Source organism: Eutrigla gurnardus (genome assembly GCF_963514095.1).
Source record: "Eutrigla gurnardus genome assembly, chromosome: 5".
Lineage (NCBI taxonomy): Eukaryota > Metazoa > Chordata > Actinopteri > Perciformes > Triglidae > Eutrigla > Eutrigla gurnardus.
This window is the reverse complement of record NC_139919.1, coordinates 21,898,825-21,922,116: the sequence shown is the minus strand read 5'-3', so window position 1 is coordinate 21,922,116 and position 23,292 is coordinate 21,898,825. Positions and strand designations below refer to the sequence as shown.

Below are 23,292 nucleotides of genomic sequence, written 5' to 3'. Positions count from 1 at the left end.
TCAATGCCGACAACAGAGGGAAAGAGAGTGGGATAGACAAAGAGGAAGGAAGGATGGCTTTTTTTATGCATGTGTTACAGCAACAGACAGCACAGGATGTAATGGCTTCAGAACTATAGAGATACATTGTATCTGCAAAGCATTAGGCATGAAGAGCCTCCAGGAGTGTGTAATTTTAGAAGCCCCCTGGGGCCTTAGCACCTTTTTTTTTCTATTTGCTTCACATTGCCTGCAATACATACGTCTTTGCCTTGAAAAAAAAGGAACATATAATCCTGTCACAAGTTTGACTCACTAACGAAGGGGACTCTTCAACTCCATCTTTGAAATGACTCCCCTGTCTATACTAGCAGGCTTGTTGATTAAAAGCAGGGTCTGCATATTCCCATGTTTTCTCACTCTTTGAGTCTGTGGGAGTTTATAAGGGTTGGCACGTGCGGTGAGTTAGGCCGTTTTATAAATACATTGTTTTCATGGCTGACGAAGCTGCACATGCGGCAAACTGGCCCCTGCGTTTCAGAAAGACTGTCCTCTAGGGGTTTGTGAGTTGATATTTGTTTACGGGCAAGGGATATTTAAATCAAGCACCACACATTTTCCTTTTCTCTTGTCAAAGTGTTCAGTCTTTCCCTCGTCATGAATTAACAATAGTGGTTACACATCTATTTGTTTGTTGTTTCTAATGTTTGAAGGACGTTTCTGTATTTTTCTACTCCTGTCAGAGGGAGATAAACTGAGGCCATTGCTTGAACTACAGGATCACATTGATTAGACCTTTGTGTATCGTGATGGAGAAGTGGTGTTAAGCCGTCAACCAGATGTTTTTTGCTCACAGTCACATTCTTTCAAACACGCTGGATGAAGTCCAAATGTGCCCATGTGCTGATCAGTCCTGTTTATACCCACAGAATAATGCAGCGCTCACATAAAGAGCTCACAGATTGAATAGAACATCCACTTTATCTCTTAAGATGATAGTACTTCAACTGGCAGACACTGTGTTGTGGTAGCTAAAGAGCTCAGTCACGTTATAATTCACCTGGGGAGCCCTCAAAGCTCTTTGGTTCAACTTCAAGATGTAAGGGAGGCAGATTGACAGTGTATAAAGCTTCCAGGCTGGCATTAAAGCCCTTCTATTGGACGAGAATCCAGGCCCACAAAACCGTAGAGTCCTTTAATCTCTCTCCATTGACCTAGTCTCCTTGGCTATTATATTTGATGTCCCTCTCCTTTTAAATTTAACTTGCACTCTGGGAATGTTTTTGATGCATCTCATCTGATTTAAGTAATAAACAAGCCATCTAAAGATGCTCAGAAGAACTGAAGCTCAAGCCAATTAGATTATGATCACTGTGTGTCATTAAACATGGGATGAGATTTGTTTTCTCTGGCAACTGTTGTTGTCTAAACAATCTTGACCCAAGGACCCAGCGACTAACAGTTTGTGGTTCGGCTGAGTGAACGGATGATTGACTTTCTTCTTGAGCGGAAGAGATTTACATTCTTACCTGTCTGCTTGTGGTGTATAGGTGCAGCCCAGTAGTCAATAGTGAAGCATGCAGTATTACAGTACTACCTTTAGTAAGCAGTGGGGCCCCCAGTGGAGAGTTTGTCCCCCTTTGTTCCACAGGCCTGCGTTGGGATTAGACCTTGGACATGACAAGCGTGTGTCTGTAAGTGCTTGTGTGGTGAGAACGACTCACACAGCTGGAATGCTGGGCCTCTCTGTGGATGTTTGCCTCCACTCAGGGCTGAAGCTTTTCCCTTTCTGTACCGAAGCTCAGACAGACGTCCGTGCCCACGCTCAGACACACATGTTTGAGTCCGCTTTTAGACTCGAGGCTTCGACCAGGCTCTGCTCTGATGGGAGGATAAGAGTTCAACTACACCCGCCTCCTCTCATCCTCTATGATTTTATGTTGTAATAATGACAACTTGTGCATTCTGGCATTGCTGTTGGTTAGGAGGACATATCTAAGCATGTCTGACTCTATTTTCCTGAAAACCAAGGTGAAATAGACCCTTTTGTGGACACTGAACACTATCGATTAAGCCATGTATTTGTTTAATACATGTGATTGCTCTGCAACTCCTTCATGTTGGTATTCTCATTTCCTCTCACCCTTTTTGGTGTCCATCATGGTTCTTGATGCACCATACAGTATACCACAGTCCCTTCTTTCACTCCCCTATTTAAGCTGCTGTTCTCTGTCATTTTCTTTCAGAGCTTAGCAGTCACTTGTTTTGTCTGCATGGATACTGAACACTGTTGCCCACTCATTTTGTCAACCCCTTTTCTGTCCCGTGTTTTTGTGTGTGCATTCAATAAGTCACCATTCACTGGTGCATTTGCCCTCTGTTTACCTGTATTCTTATAGATGCTCCGGTCTTGACTGTTCCTTTTGTGTAGGTATTTTGCTCTCTTTGTTTCCTCTCCTGCTTCCTGACTTCTTTCCATCATTCCCTCGGGTAGAACAGCTCTTTTAATAATGCAGCACATCATCCTGCTGGCCTCTCTCTCCCGGGAGCTCTTGTGTCGATTAGGCGGCAGAATCTGGAGCCGAGCCAATGGTCTATTCACCGCATCACTGCACAACAAGAGGGCCTGAGAGTGAAAGAGCTAGAGAGATGGAAAAGACATGGTGGCATGGGCAGTGAGGTAGAGATGGACAAGAGTGCAATGGGCTTGAAGACATTAATAGAGAGGAGGGATACATAGAGAAGAGAGAGGCTTTTATCACTGCTGAGCCGCCATATTTACCTTATCTCCATGATGTTTTTCTGTCACAATAACATTGTTTTACTTCCCAAGGGCGCTCTGTGCCCTCTGCATCTCTTAAAAAGCTTTCTAGAAGAGCCCTGTAGTTACTTAATTAAAGTTCACCAAGCTGTCCCCCAAAATAGGTCTTGTGGGATTGTCATAGTTGAGTTTTCAGATCAGTTACATTTTGTAGTTTAGAAAGTTTGTGTGGTCGTCCAGTGAGAAACTCCCACTTTGGAAATCTGATTCATCTTCTGGCTGTGTTAATGCATCTTGAGGGCATACGTGATTGCTCAATTATGTGATCCTGTAGTTCTCTTTTCAATATTCTCTCCCATTTTCTAAGCAGCACCTCATTTTGTGTGTTTGTTTGTGTGTGCGAGTGAGTGTGCAGTGTTCGCCTGCAGCATTTTATGCTCCACAGCTTTTGGAACAACATGGATGCCTGAGCATACAGATATTTGTTGCCATCTGCAACCCTTTGTTGAGGCTCACAGGTTTCCTAAATCACAGACAGACACACAGACACACGCCATCACACACACACACACGCCCGCCACAAAGCAACACCTTTTGAACCAAAGGTTACACCTCAGAAACGTCTCGCTGTTGTTTGCAAGGAAACACCCAGTTCATGTCGCCACTTCTGTTCTCTTCACAGCAAAAGCCCCCCCAGAATGACTGGCGCTTCACACAGGGACCGAGACCTGGACCTAGTGGGTGAGTAAACTGAAACGCACACAAACACACACATAATGCCCTGTAATGTCAAGGACATGTTGTTGTGCTGCACAAGGCGAGATTATCATAAAGACGGAGGGAATGACGAAGGATGAGGAGTTAAAAAAAGGAGGGGGATGGTCGTGATAAGAACGTGCTGCCTGCAGACTGTAAAACACCAAAGTCACCGTGCAATCATTTCAATCTGACTTGCAATCACACCGATCCTGCTCAGCGAATTCCGTTTTTTTGATTTACACCCCTGCACGAGCATCTCTGCCTGCTTTGTAAAATGGCTGCCGCAGCTTCTGCTCCCCCTCCCCCTCCTGTTCCTCTCCGCGCTCTCTGAGCCTGTGCGCCATCACTCAGTACTACTAATGTAGGACGGCGACCAGCGCTAGTGGGGGGATGGGACCGTGTATTTCTCTCCCATGCGCTCTCTTCAGTTTCCGCCACCTTAGAGGTCGACGCGACTTGCTTACATGACGACAGCTTTTTTCTGTGATTTCAGTTGTGTGTTTTAGTGAGCGTGTATGTCGATGAGTTAACCTTGCCCATTATTGTTTGGGCTAAAACAGAGCGTGTGTGTGCGCAGTAACAGTTTTCACAACAAATGATTGCACAAGCACAACACATTCTATGAGTCAAGGCTTCTCCCTGAAACATACCAGCTGGGGCAACGCGCTCTGTTGAGCCAAGTCAGGAAAATGTTAGACGCGCGCACACACACACACACACACACACACACACACAGACACACCACTGAGATTATGGATACATTGGACGTAGTTCATGTTAGTGGTGAATAAAAAAGAAAACTAACTTCTCAGCTCTGGTATTTTAAATGGATACGACAGACTCAACATACTTTCCACTGCGATCTAGAGCACAGCATCTCAGCATTTTCCATTTTCCTACCTAACTCCAGCCCTCAGTCATACACACAATGGTTCTTGCAGACTGTATAACTTGTTGTGTTCTTAGTCCCCACATGCCATACGGTACACATATACGATGGACGCCGAAGAGTGGGACAAGGTACTAATTTAGACGTAGACACTATATGCTCACTTTCTGTCGTTGGACGCTGATCCGTGGTCAGGTTTAACAAAGTCACTGTTTGGTGGGCGAAGGGCCTGATCACAAATCAGCTGATAAGGGCAGAGAGTGACTGAAAATCTCGTAGGTAGTGCACTGCAGTTGAGTGCTGTGCTGTGTGTAGATGTACCTAACCCATAGCTTCTGTTAGTCTCCCTAAAAGTTTGATGGGGTTTGTTCATCGATGTGCTTAGGCCACAATGCCTGCTGTGGTGTAGAAGGGACTGTGAATTTTGAGTTTTTCGTGCAGTGTTTTGTAGATTTGTTCTGCCTTGTATGTGTGCTATGCATATAGTCATTACACTCAGAGAGTCCTTCTTTTCTCTCCTTCTAGACGACTGGCTTACCATACAGTGTTGCCTTTGGTGTTTGTCTGTGATGGTTGTAGCTCAACATCACCACATGGGGCTTTTTTCATGTGCTTTATCCTCAAGAAAGAGACAATACAGGCTGCTGTTCCGTGATTGATTTCTTTAAAACACCAGTTAGAGGTTAACGAGTTCCACAATAAAGTAGATGAAACTTCAGATATCATCATGTTCACCATGTGACTAGCTGTATGGGCCTTCAATTTGAAGTTAATGTCTTGGAGGTTATTTTTTTTTAAATAACAAGAAGAGCCTTCCTTAGAGATAAAACATGTCATGTAAGTTTGCAGAGGGGGAAAGACGATAGCACTGTCTGGCCAAACAAGGACATCCCTCTGGACCACAGTTGACAATCGTACCCACAGGAAGTGATAATCCTGACCACAGGAAGCACTTAACACGACCACAGGATGTGATAAGTACAGAGAGGTGCTAATTTAGCTCAAATGAAGCATGCCCTTTTATCTTAAATGACGTCGGGAGACACAAAATGGCTGCCTTGGCTTTACCGCCCATGCTCTTAACCAGGCTGTTTCTCGTCGGCTGCCTGGCACAGACTATTCATGTTTCTCTCCCTCAGTCTCTGCCTGGCGCCGAAGTGAAAACCACTTCAGAGATTTGGAAGCGAGATCTGGCAACCTGCTCTTGAACAAATCCCTGTTTTTATGTTAGAATTCCTTTTTCACTTTCCCCCCCTTTTGTGTCCTTTACTTTCCCTCAGTGCCATGAAGCAGGCCAATTTGTCTGAGTTCTTTTAGTGGGTTTTAAATAGCAAAGAGAGTGTTCCTCTGAATTCCTCATGTTCTTAACACATTATCTATATAAACACATGTCTATATGTATTACTACAGCCTTTATTTGTCAGAAAGTAGGACCTGAGATCCAAAAATGTACTGTCCTCTTTGGAGCTGTACGTTCCACCGAAACCTTTTACTTTTGTCCCCGTGGGTTAATTATCATGCACTAAATGCCCTCAGGTGTTTTTGCCCAAAACAGCAATGGAGTGAACACACAGACACACAATTCAGGAGGCTGAGAGATTGGTTAAAAGCATTTATATATATTTTTTTGCACTGGCACAACTGTAAAAGCAACATAATGGTTTCATAGGTTTTGCTGTGATATTTATACGCCTAGTCCTTTTTTTTACAGAGAAATATGAAGATAACATACTGCAGTTTCACGACCAATTAAAACCACCATTTAGAAATCCAAATAGGTTTATTATTACTTGGGGGGAATGAGCGGAGGCAGGATTAAAGCATCCTGACCTAGTTGCCCGTTTTAGAGCTTGTGTCGGTGTGTCACAAGTGTGGGAATGGAAATAAGTAGGTGAGCGTAATAGATCGCAGGTCTGCATTCTCCTTTGTTGCCCCCACATGCAAATCGCAGACTTAAAGCAAACAAGCCTTTGAAGGTGAGGTTTGCCCAGATGGAAATGTTCAGTGCCTACTGAGCGCCGCATGCGTGACTACGCAGCGGGCCATTTCCTTTAAAGGTGGGCTCGTTAAATATTTGATCAAACTATTTACTAGCCGACGCAGCGCTCACGGTCACACCGCCGAGAGAGTGAACGTCGTACCGTGTTTACTGTGTTTGAATGCGCAAACACGCTTGCCGCTGTGTGTCTGTGTGCAGCCAGACAGGAGTGTGTTGAAGAGTGCGTGTTTGTTTGAGACACACCCTGTTTTGTAAACTACACGTCCTCCTTGTTTCCCCCTCCGGCTGTGTCCTTGGCCATCAGCTGCTTTGCGTTTACTTTATCATAAACCACCAACTGTCAAACCACTGAGCTGAACACACACAAATTGGAGTCGATGAACAATCAGTTGTTTACGGTTATCCTCTCCTCGTTGTCACCACAGGGCAACTGGAGGACCTGAGGTTGCCATGGGAACTGGCCCTTGGCCCCAGCCCCCGACCGAGGCCGAGCAGCTCCAGGCCCTGATGGCCGCAGCTAACGGTGAGTCCTATACCTCCTCATCTTTTTACTTCCGATACGTCTTGTATAAAGCACTTCTTCTCTTCATAATCTAGGCGAGGGTGCGTGGGCATGACTTGTTTATTCAGCTTCCAGTTTGGTTGGAGGGCAGCTAGCCAGACACGCTCATTGATAAATCTCTCTCTGTCCACATTGATGTTTCCATGTCGTGGCTCCATGTTAATTATCCGATGGATATTCAGTCAGTGGACGTAACTTCCTGCAGTCCCTCAGATAAACAGTTGATTTGTTGGATTCAACAACATGACAGATAACATATTGCACAACATGTCCTCCTTCTGCCCTGTTTATGTTCCTGCATAACCAGCACTGAGGTCACACACACACAGTGATTCATCTTTGGACTTTTACTGTGGCTGAGCTACACCCAATATAGTGACGGTCAGGCAAAATATGCAGAAATGATGGCGGGACAAACTTACAACATAATTTATTGCCAAATAGACTGAAGTCACTCTTTCCACTGTTATTTAAACCACTGACACATCACATCTCCCTTCCTCTACACGCACACAATCACACCCTCCCCCCTCTTGGACACTGCACCGGACATGGTGTGGAATTTTTCCGTCGGAGTGAAGAGAGAGACAGAGAGAGAAAAGGCTCTGTCTTGGGCAGAGTGTTAACCAGCATGTCGGCACGGAGTTAAAGTGCATCAGAAAGGAAAGACAAAATGGTGCCTGTGTTAAATACTGAACAGATCTGCTCTACACTTTCAACACAGGAGAAACAAACAGATCACTGTGTAAGAGCAGAAAATCAAATGTAGAATTAAAGATATGTTCTCAGATACTGCTTTGTATCTTTTGAGTGCTGCATGGCAGCGTTGGTGTTCACACAGTAGGTGTTTAAAGGCTGAGAGGAACTACAGGATGGGGGAGGGAGCGTTTGTCTCTGTGGTTCTGCAATGCAGGGGCTGTGGGAGAATTATGAGCTCAGGAGCTACGTCATGCACTTGCAGACACTCAGCACACGCACGGTAGAAAAACCAGAAACTTGAGGAGGATGCTTTGGAGACGGTTTCATCATCTGCACACAATCACTGTGTATCACCTCTCCTGCCCTTTTTGTTCATATTTTTTTTATTTTTTTTATAGTCATGACCCTCATTATTTCAGCTCCATGCAACCTCATGGTTTGCTTAAAATCTAAAGTAATGTCCACACAGAATCTCCCTTTAATTAAGTACCTTATCTCTCATTCCTTTAATGGCCTCTTTTCATTTTCACACCTTTAATACAACACTGTCACACAAAAATGTTAAAATGCGTGTTTTCTAACAAGTTTCATCCCTTTCTCCCCTCCCTCCTCACCCCCTATCCCCCCACTCTGTCTCTCTTCCCCCCAGAAGTGAGCGAGGCTACGGCCACCCTGGGACCTGGCACCATGGGCCTGAGCACCCGCTACAGCCCCCAGTTCACCCTGCAGCACGTGCCCGACTACCGCCAGAACGTCTACATCCCTGGCAGCACGGCCACCCTCACCTCCAACCCCCAGCAACAGCAGGCCACGGCCCAGCAGGCGGCCCAGCAGGCGTTGCCCCCGCCCCAGGTCCAGCCGCAGCCCGAGCCCCCCAAGGCCGCCCAGACACCTGCCTCCAAGAAAAAGTCCACCAAGAAGGAGAAGAAGTAGTTTGACCAAGATAGACGGAACGCTGACGAACCCGGCCTGATCTGATGAGAAATTCAACCCCCCCAATACCCCCATAAGGTATCTTACTGCTATGCTGTCACTCATGTTAGCCATGGTCTAAATAATGACAGCGGATCTCTTTTGACCACATAGACGTTTGCCTACATAGATGTTGATGGTTCTTTGAAAGTGTCTTGAATGTGCTGAAGGCTGTTGTTGGGGTTGCTGTGCTAAAGGTTTGGTATTGCTAACATCATTTTTTGTCAGTAGATCATTTTGACAGGGTATGGGGGGGTTATTGTGATTTTTTTCTTTCTTTTGGCAAAATCAAATGAACTTGGACAAAGAGATTCAATGTAAGGAACCTTGTGGGATGACACGTCTATAGGCAGTGATGTATATTCAGAGATGAAATGTTAATGTCTTTCATGTTGGATTTATTGTGCTCTTTCCCTGAGTTGGAAAGTCAGCTATTTTAAGTACGCTATTTGCCATTCATTAGATTCCTATATAAGGGTCAGCATTGCAGGGTCTTAAACCATAAGTCTTGTGGATATAAGACTGTTGTTCGACAGGTATTACAAACTCTTCTGCATGCTCTTTACGGTTCACACCACATATACTAGTTTAGAGTTGCAAACTATGCATTGCAAAAGCAAAGAGGAGGACCTCCCAAATCTGTTATCCTCGCTCCAATCGCAGGTCAATGTAATGCACATGTAGCATTGAATTGACGCAAAATGAAAATTACTTTTGTAATCATAGTTTAAGAAGAAAAAAAAAGAAAGAAAAAGATTTGAATCTCCTGATATTTTATGACCTGAGCATGCACCCAGAGGGTGGGCCGTCATGGTGATGTGTCGTGGAGGCCATGCTGTCCATGCAGGTGGTATAGCAGCAGGGACAGGCTTCCCGTATAACACCTCCAGATGGACACCAACATGCCCTGCTGCCCTGCACCCTCTAGCCCCGCCTCCCCACACCCAGCTTGTGTCCTCCCCTCATTCACTACCCCACGTTGAGAGCCAAACAAAGAGAAATGCACTGTTCGTATTCTGAAGATGAGATGATGTAGGGGTTGTAATCACTTCTGTCACATAGACACATAGATGTGGTAAACTTAAGTGCTTAGGAGTCTCTAGACACTTTGCGGGCCTCTAGGGCCTTGACGAAGTATTACCCTTCACTATCCTGAAGTGTTGAAGAACTTCTTGATGTGACACAGTAACATGTTTTGTTTCTTTGGGAGATAGTGATTCGATAGCATCGAGGAATTGTTTGTATACGATATGAAGTCTTTACTTTGCCGTCCATCTGTCTGTCGGGCCTCTGGCTAGATACAACTGCATGAGAAAAAGCAGCCTGCAGGCTGGGTCATGGGGAGTGGAGGGGGTGTGGTACACAGATTGAGGTGGCACCATTACATCAACCAGGGGGGTAATAACCAGCCTTGGCTCTACCCACTGAATGTACAGAGGAACCACTGTTGACCTACCCACCCCTTAAACTTTCTCTAATGCACTGACCCAGGTAGAGATCAACAGAGCCAAGCACAGCTGTCCCTGTTGGTGAGGAGATACCACTCGAGAGCCCTTTGAAATAGCCCTCCTCCATTGAAATCAATGGGAAACCTCAGCCTCTCTAGCACTCACCTCCACTCCCCGATCCTGTGAGGCTCTTCCCCTTTGTAAATAAACACAAGTCCTGTCAATGGTATGAGCCAGTTGTTTGTAAAGCAGGGACCATGTCCAACATTTTCAAAATAAAAGTCCCTCTCCACAAAGCGTGGCTTACTACTGGAATGTGTTGCATTTTGTTTTTCAAGAAAAATAAGAAAACTACAGTTAAAAAAAAAAAAAGAATAATGAATAAAAATCTGAGATGTTCTTCAACAGTTTGTGTTGCAATGTAGTAACTAAGCACCATGGAAGCCAACTAACTCTTCAGTGTAAATAAATGAATTAAAGACAACTTTAGATAAGTAAACAAAGTGACACACGTAGACTAGTTAACTTGTGATATGTGTTGCGCATATTTTTGTGTTCATTTTCTCTCTACTATCTTTTATCACCCTGTAAAAAAAAAACACAAAAAAATATGGAAATGTTTCTATCCTTCTGTAACCTCTTAATGTTCTTTTGCGGTGATTTTATCCTGTGCATTTGTGAAAGAATGCCTCTCATTCTCTTTCTGTCCATATGAACAAATGATTATAAATATTATATATGTGTAAGTCCGTCCGCTGCTGAATTAATACTACTCTATCCTGCTGTATTATCTTTCTTATCAAATGCTTAGCCCCCACGCTATATCCCTGTGTTACTCTCTTATTTTTATGCTAATATTTATATTGCTGTTTTATTTTCTCTTGAACACTGACATTTCAAATAAAAAGATTCTGAAATCATTTAAAAATGCTTGTGTGTGTTGTTTGTTTTCTGCTTTTAAGTGTAAATGTGATACAAGTTACTGTTTGAGTGAGTTAATGTTATTTACTATTAAATACGTTCCTGAATTGAACCATTGCAAGGATGATCCAGGAAGGAAGATCCTCTTTCTTGGGCTCTTTGTCCGTGTTAGTCACAATCCTAATGTTTCCCAGGATGCTTTGCACTATTTCTGTGACTGCGGCAGATACAAGTGTGCCAAAAAAAAGACAAAATGAAGCCACAAAATATAATTTTACATAAAATGAACCTAGACATTTTCACCCTTTTACTGCTTTCCCTTCATAATCTGATAAATGGGAATAATTAATTGGGACACTTACTTCTATTGATATAATGATTCACAACTATATCTGACAAATCCACAAAATTGAAAGTCTAATTGAGTTGTGCAACTTATTTGAATTGACTATAATTGACATTTTAAAAGTAATTTTCAGTAAATTACTTTAATAATTTCAGTAAAACATTACCAGGAAAAGCGTCTTTCATTTAGGTGATGACAACTCAAATACAGACAAGTCCTGAAAGACTTCCCTCACTGTTGTCCTTACAGGGATTAATACAATAGATAAAACATAAATGGGCACCTGACCTTATATTTTGTGATGTCTTCTAAATATTGAGATAAGATTGAGGCATCAAAGTAAAAACAACTCATTCTTGCTAAACTCACTGTCTCCTCTTCCAGCTCATCATACAGCAGCCACATGTTCTTTAGCTTTCCTCTCACATATCCTGGGGCCGCTACAGGGAACATGGCTGCCTGCTTTGTGCCTTTCACAAGGTCTTACACAATAACATAGTCCCTATAAATAGCCCGTGGGACGTCACGAAGCAAAAGAAAAGGAGAGGCTTTAACCCGACGCTGCAGATGTTGGGGGATGGAAGGAGAGACAGAGGGGCTGGAGCGATGGAGATGATGCAAATGTTCATGAATCAGACACGCCAGCTAATGCATTTTTTAAGAGCTAAGGTTACTGCCTGAAGATTTCACAAGAACAAAATTTAAGAGAAAATGCCTGAAAAAAGATCCTTTCATTCATCAAGAGAATTCCCAGAATTCCCAATATTTTTTTCTTCCTAAACAATCCTTCCTTTAGATCAGAAAAGGCATTTTGAACATGATGATCCAGTTAACTCCCGCAGCAGCATTCCAACATCAAACAGCAGTCTCACATACCCAAAATGGCCGACTCCCCTCACCCTTTTCTCATTGTGTTACGTGGTTGCCAAGGCAACTGTCAGACCCAGCCACTGGATGCTTTTCTCTGTTCTCCACATCTTCGTTACAGATCGATGCGGTGGCCATTATTGGCTCCGTTCGGAGGCCTGGCTGAGCTGAATGACCTGCAGGAAGGCAAACATATTTAGCCATTAGTCAAACCTGGCAACTCTGAGAGAGACATATGCAGAAAACATGGCACAGCCCGGCGGAGAATATCCCACACACAGACACAAGTGGATGAGTCAGAGGTAATAACGCACTGTGGGTTCGTCTGAGTTTGATTCACTGGAGATCTGCACGGCGTGAGCTTCCATTTGAGATGAAAACAATCAAAGGAAACTGTACACATGGGAATATGTATATAATATTAGCCTTCACAATAGCTTCAGAGTTACTTTGTCAGCTGATGTTTGTCATCCTGTGACTCACAGAGACTCCTGCTGTCCTCACTGTCCCCATGTGTCATCCATTTCCTGGAGGGGAGACCCAGCAGAATGGTGAGATTGTTCTTTTATTGCCCCCTTTACGCCGCCCACCCTATCTCGCTTAATTAGGCACATTCCAGCTGATTATACACACACAGAGATATTTACAGCAGAGTGACAGACTCAGTGACAACAAAAAACTTCAAACAAATGATGTATAGCAGGGTTAATCAAAGAGGGGAAGCAGGAGCAGATTGGATCTTGATAATGGACTGCCTGTGAGCCATGATAACATTAGTCAGACAGACTGGACATGAGAGAGAATAACAGGCATCATCACATGAATGTAACATGTAAACAGGTATACACTGTAGTCTGTCAACGAGTCAGTGAAGAAGAAGTGCTTACATGTACATGTCTTGAATACTCTTGTATCTAATTGTATTCTAATTTGTTTCGATTCTTCATCAGAATATTGGAGCAGAAAGTAGAGCAGACCTGCATTTCCTCTCGCAGTGTGTGAGCTGGCAGGCGGCACCGGCAAGAGGAAGTAGGGATCTAATTTCAGGACGAGGTGGATCACATCTGGTCTGTGTAAGGAAAGAGCAGGATGTGACGTTACTGCTGCTTGTGGCGGGATAGGAAGCGAGTTTCCGCGCCTTTTTCTGTTCCCTGCACCCCACCCTCAGTACTACAGCAAAAGGGAGAAGAAAAAAAAACCCTCCCCCTCATCTTCCCCCTCGGACTTCCTCTCATCTTCCTTCCAGGACCCCTCCTTCCTCCCATCCTGCAGCTGTCTCTGCAGTGTACTGGGTCACCACATGTTGGAGGACAGAGCTCTGCTCTGTGGACATGCACACTGGAAACACAGGAGGGATAAAAAAACAAGCTTAATCTGGATTTTGCCCGGGAATAACTCTGGGATGAAATGTATATATTTACAGCCCCACATTGAGTAAAGCAGGACCTAAATCCCAATGACACACTTATTGGAGATTACATGTGAACGTTTCAGAGACCCAGAAACAGACAGCAGTGGGTTAATGTGATTTTGTCTCATGCAGTGCAGAGAAAAAGAGACTGGATAGATGTTCCTCATAAAAAATTAAAAGGGTGAGAAAGGAATGGGATCTTTCTGTCTCACTCAGCCAGCTCCAAAAATACACCGACTGTCCAGCACGACATTTTTCATGTATCATCAATTGATTGGAGTATGAAAACACCTCCCATACATCTATTGTCTTTTATTTATAATCGCCCTCACAATGCTATTTCTTACATAATTCCCAAAAGGCCAGTGTTCATTTAATTCAGCTGAGAGGAATGTGCTCAACAGGCAGACTAAACGGGGAGTTCAGTGGTCTTTGGCTGAGAGAAGGGGAGGAGGCCACTGAGCAGGAGCACTGGAGCACTGGAGCCTGAACGTTGCTAAGGCTAACAGCACCCTGATTTAAAGGGACACAGTAATGTGCTGGCTGCTGGCTCGACTAAATCACAGGGATGGAGCTGTAGCAATGTGGAAGAACAACACAATGCTCCCTTTCAAAGCAGCAAACCCTTTTTTCGCTTCATCTGAAAAGCCCCCTATCTACTCTCTCTTTCTCTCTCCCTCTCCACCCTCATCGCTGCCAAGAGCTCTAGCGCCTGTTTTCTCAGCTGGGAGGATGGAAATCAGAGAGGGGGGGGGCAGGAATGAAGGGGGGGAATATACTTAGGCTGATAGAGAAGCAGTGTTAATTGCCCTGTTATAGTTTTGCTGCAGAGAGGTTGGGGGAAGAGAAGATGAGAGGGAAAAGTGTCATTTATAAGTTACAAATCAAGGGTGAAGTGTGCAACACAAAGCATGATCCATGATTACACATACACACACACACACACACACACACACACACACACACACACACACACACACACACACACACACACACACACACACACACACACACACGTACAAACCCAGCATTCACACACACACACGCAGCAACCACACCCCCAGAACAGACAGTGCAGAGTACCTAATCCATTTCCCCTACCACTGTGGTCGTCATGGAAACTCAGAATTCCCCATCTGAGTGACTAGAGAAGGAATGAGTGAGGAGGAAAGCAGAGAATTGGATATGTCAGGATGCGACAAAGAAGCCACTACTTTCTTTACCACCGTTTCTCCAGCTTCTTGTTATAGAGGTTTGTGTGTGTGTGTGTGTGTGTGTGTGTGTGTGTGTGTGTGTGTGTGTGTGTGTGTGTGTGTGTGTGCCTCGTCGGACACGTTATGAATGTGCAGTGCCTCAGACATGCAGACTCTGACACAGAGGCATGTCGACAACTCAGCACCATGGCGACAGGTGTTGCCGCGGAAATGGTGCAGCTGCTTCATGGATATCTCAGGCTAATAAGCGTGCACCATTAAGCTCCTCTCTGCCCCCCCTCCCCCTCCTCTCCAACCCCTGCCTGATACTGGAGGCTGGAATGCAGAAAGGGAGTCCATCTTGAACATAAAACTCTGTTTATATTGTGTTATTATATATTCAGTTGTTTGAAGGAAACAGATGAGAATTAAGATTTCTTAAAAAAAAAAAAGATATTCGTCGTCGGAAAAATCTTCTGCTAATCTGACAAACAATTGTCATGAAAAAAATAGACACCAAACCTAGTCCTAATTAAAAAAACACAAACATTTTAGACCATGCAACATCAGCCCTTTTAGTCACTTTGGAACTTGATTCATTAGCTTTAGTTTCCCCCTGCTTCCAGTCTTTATGCTAAGCTAGGCTAAACTCTCACAACAGCTGGATTTTTGCATTGTAACAAGATCAGGATCACATGTCTCCTATAAGTCCATCTTGTCAGCCTTCCAGTATTGTGTTTTTGTCCTGCAAGACAGAGCATGGATCCTATGGGGAGCTTCTGGGCGTGGGCGTGGCTTAGGTGTGAGACAGGAGAGGCGGCTGTTCTTTCTCAACAACAATGGCGGCTCCTGAAGAGGATAGCATCGATGCTGCAGTATCATCAGTTTAGTCAGTTAGGGTTAGGAGTTAAGGTTGGGATTAGGGTTAGGGTTTACATTGGGGTTAGGGTTGGGGTAGGGTTTTGGGTTAATTCCTTTTTTATTTTGTCTGTATCTCCAGAAGGGTAAGTGAGACTCCGTTCAAAGACTGGTGTATCCAGAAAGGTTGCATTAGGTTAGATGCCCTAGTCCAGGGGTGCCCAACTCCGGTCCTGGAGAGCCACTGTCCTGCATGTTTTAGGTTTCTCCCTGCACCTGATTCGAATGATTTCCAAACCTGTGACAAGCTTCAGTTGCTTGATAACGAGCACATCATTAGAATCAGGTGTGTAAGAGCAGGGAGAAACCTAAAACATGCAGGACAGTGGCTCTGCAGGACCGGAGTTGGGCACCCCTGCCCTAGACACTCCGTTCCCCAAAAACATGAAAATTGGTTTTAGGGGGTTAGAGTTAGGTTATAGGTTACTTCATGTACAAACATGAATCTTCTTATTGAAATCTCAGCAAGAAGCAAACAAGTGTATTTCCCAAATATAAAAATATATATATTTCCCAAATAAATATATTATAATATATAAAATTAGTACAAATGTCAGCAGTATTGGTGGGATATAAGGGGCCCTCTGCGTTCTACAGCAGGAACTCTGGAACAGGAGCTAAACTCATCAGTGGAGGAGCTCTTGGATCATGGGAAATATTCAAATTCAAAACAAAAACAAAACAGAGGTTTAAAATGATCATTAAAACAGATCAGTAAGGAAGGATACACACATTCCTGCTGCGTGAGGCCCATTCTATCTATTATATAAACTCCATGTATTTTAAGAATGCTGGAAAATCCATAAGCGACCTCATGACACAGAGCTGTACGCTTGTGAGGATACAAAGAGACGTGAGCCATATTTGTTACAGTTTCTCTGCTTTTTGACGCAGTGCAGTCAGACCGTGCAATACTGAAGTGAATTCACAGTCTCATTTGGACATCTGCATAAATCATGACTAGCTTGTTTGCATGTTTGTGTGTCTGTGTATCAACAGCATGCAGGGAAACAACCCTCCGGGAGGATTAATTAGGAAATACTGCAGGAGATTCTGAGAAATGAGGAGAAAAGAGGAGGAGGGAAGAAAGGTAAAAAAACAAGCTCCAGTGCCCTAATTTACTGCTCTCATGGTACGTCATCAGCCCTCCCTCCTATTCTTCTCTTTGTTTTCCTCCTCCCATCATCTTCTCTGCATTTCTGTCAGCACATAAACTTATTTAATTGGTCAGAAGACTTTTATTTCTTCCATTCTTGTATGTTATTGTGCCCTACATCCATTTCCTCATCTCAGCCAGATACTCCCTGCCCTAGATAAAATGGAGGTCTGTCAGTCTCTGTGACCCTGCCTCCCTTCCATCCATCCCACCCCTGCCTCTCCTCCTCTCCCCTTTTTGTGACCTCTGCGTATTTTCCATCTGACGGTGCCGTCCTGAAAGCAGTTTGTGTCCCTGTCCATAAAGCTCAAATATTCATGTGCCCGCTCCGCGCCGAGCAACAACAGATAATGTCGGCCGGCAACAGACTCACAGTTTCCATGGCAACCTCCACCCTCCGTTTCCTCCCCCCCCCCCCCCTCCTCCCTCTGACTCAGTCGGGTGTTAGAGAGGGATGGTGGCGGCGGTGATTACATGGTAACATGTAGCAGCAAGGGGAGACATGTTAGCATCACAGCGAGTAGATCACGAGGACGTGAGAGAGAATGAAAAGAGGAAAGACTACATAATTCACGTTGGTTAGAGAGAAGCAGAAGACAAAAGAAAAAAAACAAGGTTTGATGATTGTACATTGAAAGAAAAAAAAGAAAAGGGGAGGGCACCAAGACGAGACCTGCCCTCCCTGCTAGCTTTTGCCTCTCCTGGTCTCCTCCTCTGTGTTGCCTCTTTGTCCTTTCGCTGTCCCCCCAACGCAAAGAAGCAGCCTGGCACAGCAACTGTAAGCTGCTTACTATAATACAGCTTCACAATGCATCTTAATACTCCTCCTTTACCCCCCACCCACTCAGTCTGTCTGCTAAATGGATTGTAATGCAGTGCACTGCCCCCTATCCCCATGTACGCCTTTACAGTGAGGGCTTCTGGGATGTAGCTTTTCTGAACAGGAAGTCACATTCTTCTGGAACAGATTTTAACGCAGCATTTGACCCACGTGTCCTTTAAATCATCAGTGTAGAGAATCGACTCAGACAGCCTTCAGGTCCAGCTGTAACTGTCCACCAATCTCAGTTCAGTCGCCGTTTACAGTTCTGATCTTTTCTGCTCGTCGCCTCGACTGCAATCCTCCTTTTCATGCCTGACTGAGTAACATCCATTGTGTTATTGCTCTGTGTTTACGATGCATTGCACTTTCAGATTCAGCCGTAGCACCGTCACATCTGTGTTTTCCTTTGTCTATATAGGTCATCTCTACCTCTCCATTATCTTTGTTTTAATTCTGTATCTTTCCTTTGCTAATGACTCCAATTTAAGGTAAAGAAGAGACAAAAAGCATCAAAGCTTGAAGTCAAAATACATAAAGCCCAGCATATTGTGGGAAAGAGGAAGCAAGCAGTAGGGAATAGATGGGAAGGACATGAAAGAGAGAAGGGTTTGCATAGAGAATTCATCATTAAATTCATCATTATTCATCATTAAAAAAGAAAAATGAAGGGGGAAGGCTGAGAAAGAGACACGAGTTGGAGCAGACAGAGATGTGAGGAAAGCAGACGACAAAGGCAGGGAGGAAAAGGAAAATCAAGGAATATTGGGTATGAGTGCAGACTTTTGCCAGCAGGAGGTAAGTGTTACCATGGTTACGAGGCAAAGGAGTGATGTCATTGCCTGTAGGTGCTTGGCGTGGTGGGGAATGGTGGCAGTACAAGTCTGTTCTTTACCCTCAGCAGTTTATTATCACACAGGATTTAAGGAAGAAAAATGAGAAATCCTGTAAATGGGTTTAAATATTTGGAAATTTGGAATTTAATCTAGCCTTTACAGGTAACTTTTGTCATTACAATTGCTTGCTTTTTAAAAATGTTACAATCAACTAGCCTATAATCTTTTAGCAATTAAGAAGAATTTTAAAAAATACTGCTAAATTTATGTCATGTCATGTAGATAACAAAGGTTAACATGAAACATGTTTCTATGTAATAATCAGCCAGACTCAGAAACCGTCAATGTATGGCACCTCAAAAGGCAATGGGCGAGGTTTAAATGTCTGTATCTGTTAGAATCTGCTCCATTTAACCTCTTAATGTCAATGTGGATGTAGAGGGTTGTTATCTTCACCCCACATTCACCCTCTTATATAGGACACACACACACACACACACACACACACACACACACACACACACACACACACACACACACACACACACACACACACACACACACACACACACACACACACACACACACACACACACACACACACACACACATTTACTGCCCCCAAAGGAAATCAGACTCCTGCAGTCTCAGCTAATGTAGGTCATTTGACTGACAGCTACCTCCATCAATGTGTATGGAAAGATAGGGGACAGAAAGGAAGACACACACACACAACAGGCATCACCACACACGCACATGGACACATATATATATACATATACACATATATACTAAACAAACACGATTGTCATCAGGGGCTCAGACCCTTGTGAGGGTTCCACGTGTAAATCAGCGTCACTCGGACGTCTTCACACAAGCGTTATCAGTCACCGTGCACCACCACAATCTCACTCTCTACCTGTCCATCTAAAAAAGGCTCTGTGAGAACCTGCGGTTTATTTCCCAACAGGGCACCTTACGGCTGAGAACAAAATCATGACTGTCTTGTTTATGAACCACAAACGGCTCCATTGAGCCAGTTATCCGGCACAAACCACTCCAGGATCACTGATCTAGATCTAGAAGTCTCTGCGGTTCATTTTTTACTTCTATTTCAGTCACTGGTTGCTAAATACGGCCTTGATAAACAAGTTGTAAGAACTAATAATAGGGACAATGAGATGTGGTTGCATGTATTAGCTTTTACATTCACATGACTCACTAAGTCAGCCAGCATACACAGGATATCACTGAACACTGTGTCCAGACTGCCTGTACTGCTACCGACTTCAAAACCTCCACAACAGGATTTGCCTGTTTCAGCAACAAACAAGGCGCTTCTTCCTCTACCATCAATACATGTTTACTATACATGTGAGGGTAGAAAGAGAGGCTGTGTGACCCGTTTGCACTTATTGATATTCTGTATGCATCAGCCTTCAGCACAGCCTGCAGGGCAGACACACAGACCCTCCTCTCACTAAATTGCTCTCATATTTAGGGGAGAAACGCAGGCCTCGATTCTTCAGCCTCTGGTGGTAAAACATGAAGCCTCAAACTTTTAAACGTTTCCTCACAAAGCCGCACTGAAGCCTGTTTCAGATAATGTACAATTCTCTTCACAAAAGCCCCATCTGCTCTTTAATGGGATTTAGTGCTTAGGTTGTCTCTCTACGTTGGACGTCTTCAGATCTGACACACACACACACACACACACACACACACACACACACACACACACACACACACACACACACACACACACACACACACACAACACACACACATCAAAGTAATTTTCTAACATGATACCAGTCTCAGAAGTTCATGCAGATATTATGCAGGACACGCTGGTGGTTTTCTCAGGAGACACACATCACATTGTTTTCGAGCTAGAGATGCTTCACTTCCAGATGAACGAACACACAAACACAAAAAATCAGACGACAGGCAGATGTGGGACGGAGAGAAAACTAGAAACAAAGGGTTGGAGGGAGCCTGGAAGAAGAGACCAAGCAAGTTATGATGCGTGGACTTAAAGGGAGAAACAGAATCTATGGAAGCAACGCAGCAGATATGAATGTATGTGGAGAAGGAGAGCCAGACACGCTGACACAGATTTCTTGCCCTGAGACAGGCAGACAGTGTTTTCATCTCTTCACCCCTGGCGCTTCAGGGTGATTCGGACAGCGCTGTGATGATGAGGATGTCACTCAGCGGTGAGATGGCACAGCCAATCGGTTGACACTCTCTGGCCCATGTTAATTGTCTGCTAATTGTGTGTCACATGAAAAGTGTTATACAAGCAGCCGAGTAATTTGATCAAGGGGATATTATTAAGATATGATGGCTGATGCAGGGAGACACATCATGCTAAGAAGCAAATACATGCCTTCACTTATAGGCAAAAATATGCAAATGAACACACATTCATTAAAATATAAATACAGTCATACACGGACTAAAATTCAAATACAGTCAAAGTTGTTTTTTTGTGCATTCTTCAGGAGTCACTCAAACCACGTTTCTCTGGAGTTTAAATGCCAGGGTAGTGTGTATTTCTCTCCCGGAGCAGCAGGGAAGTTGAGAAATGTCCAGTCTAAACAAATGAAGTGAGACTTTAATCCACGGTTCTCAGAACTGGAGACTGAGCGGAGCTGTAGAGTGTACAGCCAAGTTAAAGACAAATGAAGCAAATTTATTTCAGAGGCCTGGCAATGTGGGTGCTAATGGCAGCCAGAGAAATGCACACACACACACACGCACACACACACGCACACACACACACACACACACACACACACACACACACACACACACACACACACACACACACATTTACATAGGAAAAGAGAGTCTGATGCGGAAGGGATGAGGAAATATACAGCCGGGCAGACAAAATATAAAAGATAACACGCTGTGTTCACACAACTCAAATGTTGTCTTCCCTCGACAAAGGTCATATCTCCTTTTCCACATGCAACGCTCCCTGGCTCCCTCCTCCAGGAGACAGAGGGGTGGCAGATATGCTCCGAGGTTCACTTTGCTACCTGGAGACCGACAGCCTCCCTTAGCCAGCCAATCAGAGGCTGTGAAAAACAGACTTCTGCTCCGCCATTGGTCCGCCGCTCCCGGGAACTCATTCCACTATCAATGGCTGTGTCATTGTGTCGTCTGGCAGCGCTGAAGCCAATTATACTGCCCCCTTTCTTTGTTCAGACCTCTTTTCTCCTGCAGACCCCCTTCATGCATATAAGAGCATCGACACACACGCAGACACACACGCATACAAATGTCCCCCGACTCTAGAATGTTATAACGAGAGACTCAGGGAGTCTGAGAATCAGGAGGATGTGAAACTAGTAAGGAGACATCATTATATATATCATGTCTATGTCTTTGACCTGACCTTAACCACAATAAACCCCATAAAAACCTAAATCTTAATGCTCTTGCAAACCTTAAATTATTTGATTGACGGCCCGGATGGTGTCGACCATGTCTCCTATACAAAGTGTCTTAATAGCAATTGTTGAGCAACTGCAACAGTTAGCAATAAGCATGGTTGGTTTCTATAGTGCAGTGAAAGGTTAGGGTGTAGAATCCACTGTTAATATCTGTTGCTTGCTTCCTGTTTACTTGTAGTCAATAATGACATTTTTTTAATGACTTGAGAATTAAACAACATATTTAGCCCCGTTTTAAAGAAGACAACCAGCCATAATCAGTGTGGGAGTTAAGTGACCTTCAACAGACAGACATTGACGTTAATGACCTCTCTGTCTTGCTTTCTGACTCTGATATGAACTCTGGTTTACTCTTCTGAAGCAAAATACAGAGTTTACTTTCTGCCTTGTCCTTTCTGGGTTGCATGAACAGGATGTATTCACATGTTTACACACCACATGTGGTGTGTAAACACAGTCACAAGCATGAGTGTAACAGAGTAACACAACAACACAACCACATGAGCATACACCTACACACTACTGAGGATGCAAATGTGCAGAAAAAAAGAACAACAAGTGACAAGTCTGTCCTTCTGGTAATTACTTTGATGACTTTTTCCATACATTTTTTTCGACATACTATACTGGACAGGACAGCAGCAGCAGTTCAGGCTGCCTAAAAAGTAGGGGGGCCTTTATTCAGAATGCAAAAGAAAACCAGGAAACAGATTCCTTGAACTCCAATTGAGTACCGAAAACAGAACTCATTTTTCCCTGCGAGTTGTCCTGTTAGTAACACTACTAAATGTTAACGAAGAGGAATCCAGGTTTGTGCACTAAAAGTATGCTTGAATATTTTGAATCCTGAAATTAGAAGATAGCCTTAATTATTATTATTATTATTATTAAATATCGTATACTGTATGTATTAGTACACAGAGAAGATAAATAAAGCCATCAAACCATGCCGAGGTACTGTATATTACCCGATTTAGCTTTCATTGCCCAATAAAAATGTTTTCTCAACTTTAACTGTGGGTGTACTGAACAGAAACACCGGAGAATACAGGACATGATTGATACTTTTCTTTTTCTGTTGAAAATAAAAAGCAGATGCAAAGGTTTCAGTCTGAAAAAGTTGCAGCCAGAGAAAGAAGAAATATTGAGGAGATGCATAAGGGAAGATGCTGGGAGAAAGGAATCAATTTAACACAATATTGACACCAGGGAAACTTCTCTAGTTATTTGGGGCATGCAGCTTCGTAGAGCAGGTTATTCCGAGGACATCAGTACAAATCCTGACTTAT

The 23,292-nt window shown here is 43.8% G+C and overlaps 1 protein-coding gene across 24 annotated transcripts in view; it reads left to right on the top strand.

Annotated features, from left to right (window-relative positions):
* Window positions 1-10,996, top strand: part of LOC311013232 (protocadherin gamma-C5-like) — a gene marked incomplete at its 5' end in the record, with an annotated part of 293,577 nt that extends 282,581 nt beyond the window's left edge. For 12 of the 24 annotated variants that reach the window (XM_084009239.1, XM_084009240.1, XM_084009242.1 and 9 more), the window contains 4 exons: window positions 3,423-3,481; window positions 4,466-4,519; window positions 6,813-6,910; window positions 8,298-10,996. In XM_084009239.1, coding sequence (XP_083865365.1) covers window positions 3,423-3,481; window positions 4,466-4,519; window positions 6,813-6,910; window positions 8,298-8,581 — 495 coding nt within the window. In that variant the 3' untranslated portion in view covers window positions 8,582-10,996. The remainder of the gene's footprint in view (window positions 1-3,422; window positions 3,482-4,465; window positions 4,520-6,812; window positions 6,911-8,297) is intronic. The other 12 variants (XM_084009243.1, XM_084009244.1, XM_084009249.1 and 9 more) reach the window with 3 other exon arrangements.
* Between the last annotated feature and the right edge of the window lie 12,296 nt (window positions 10,997-23,292).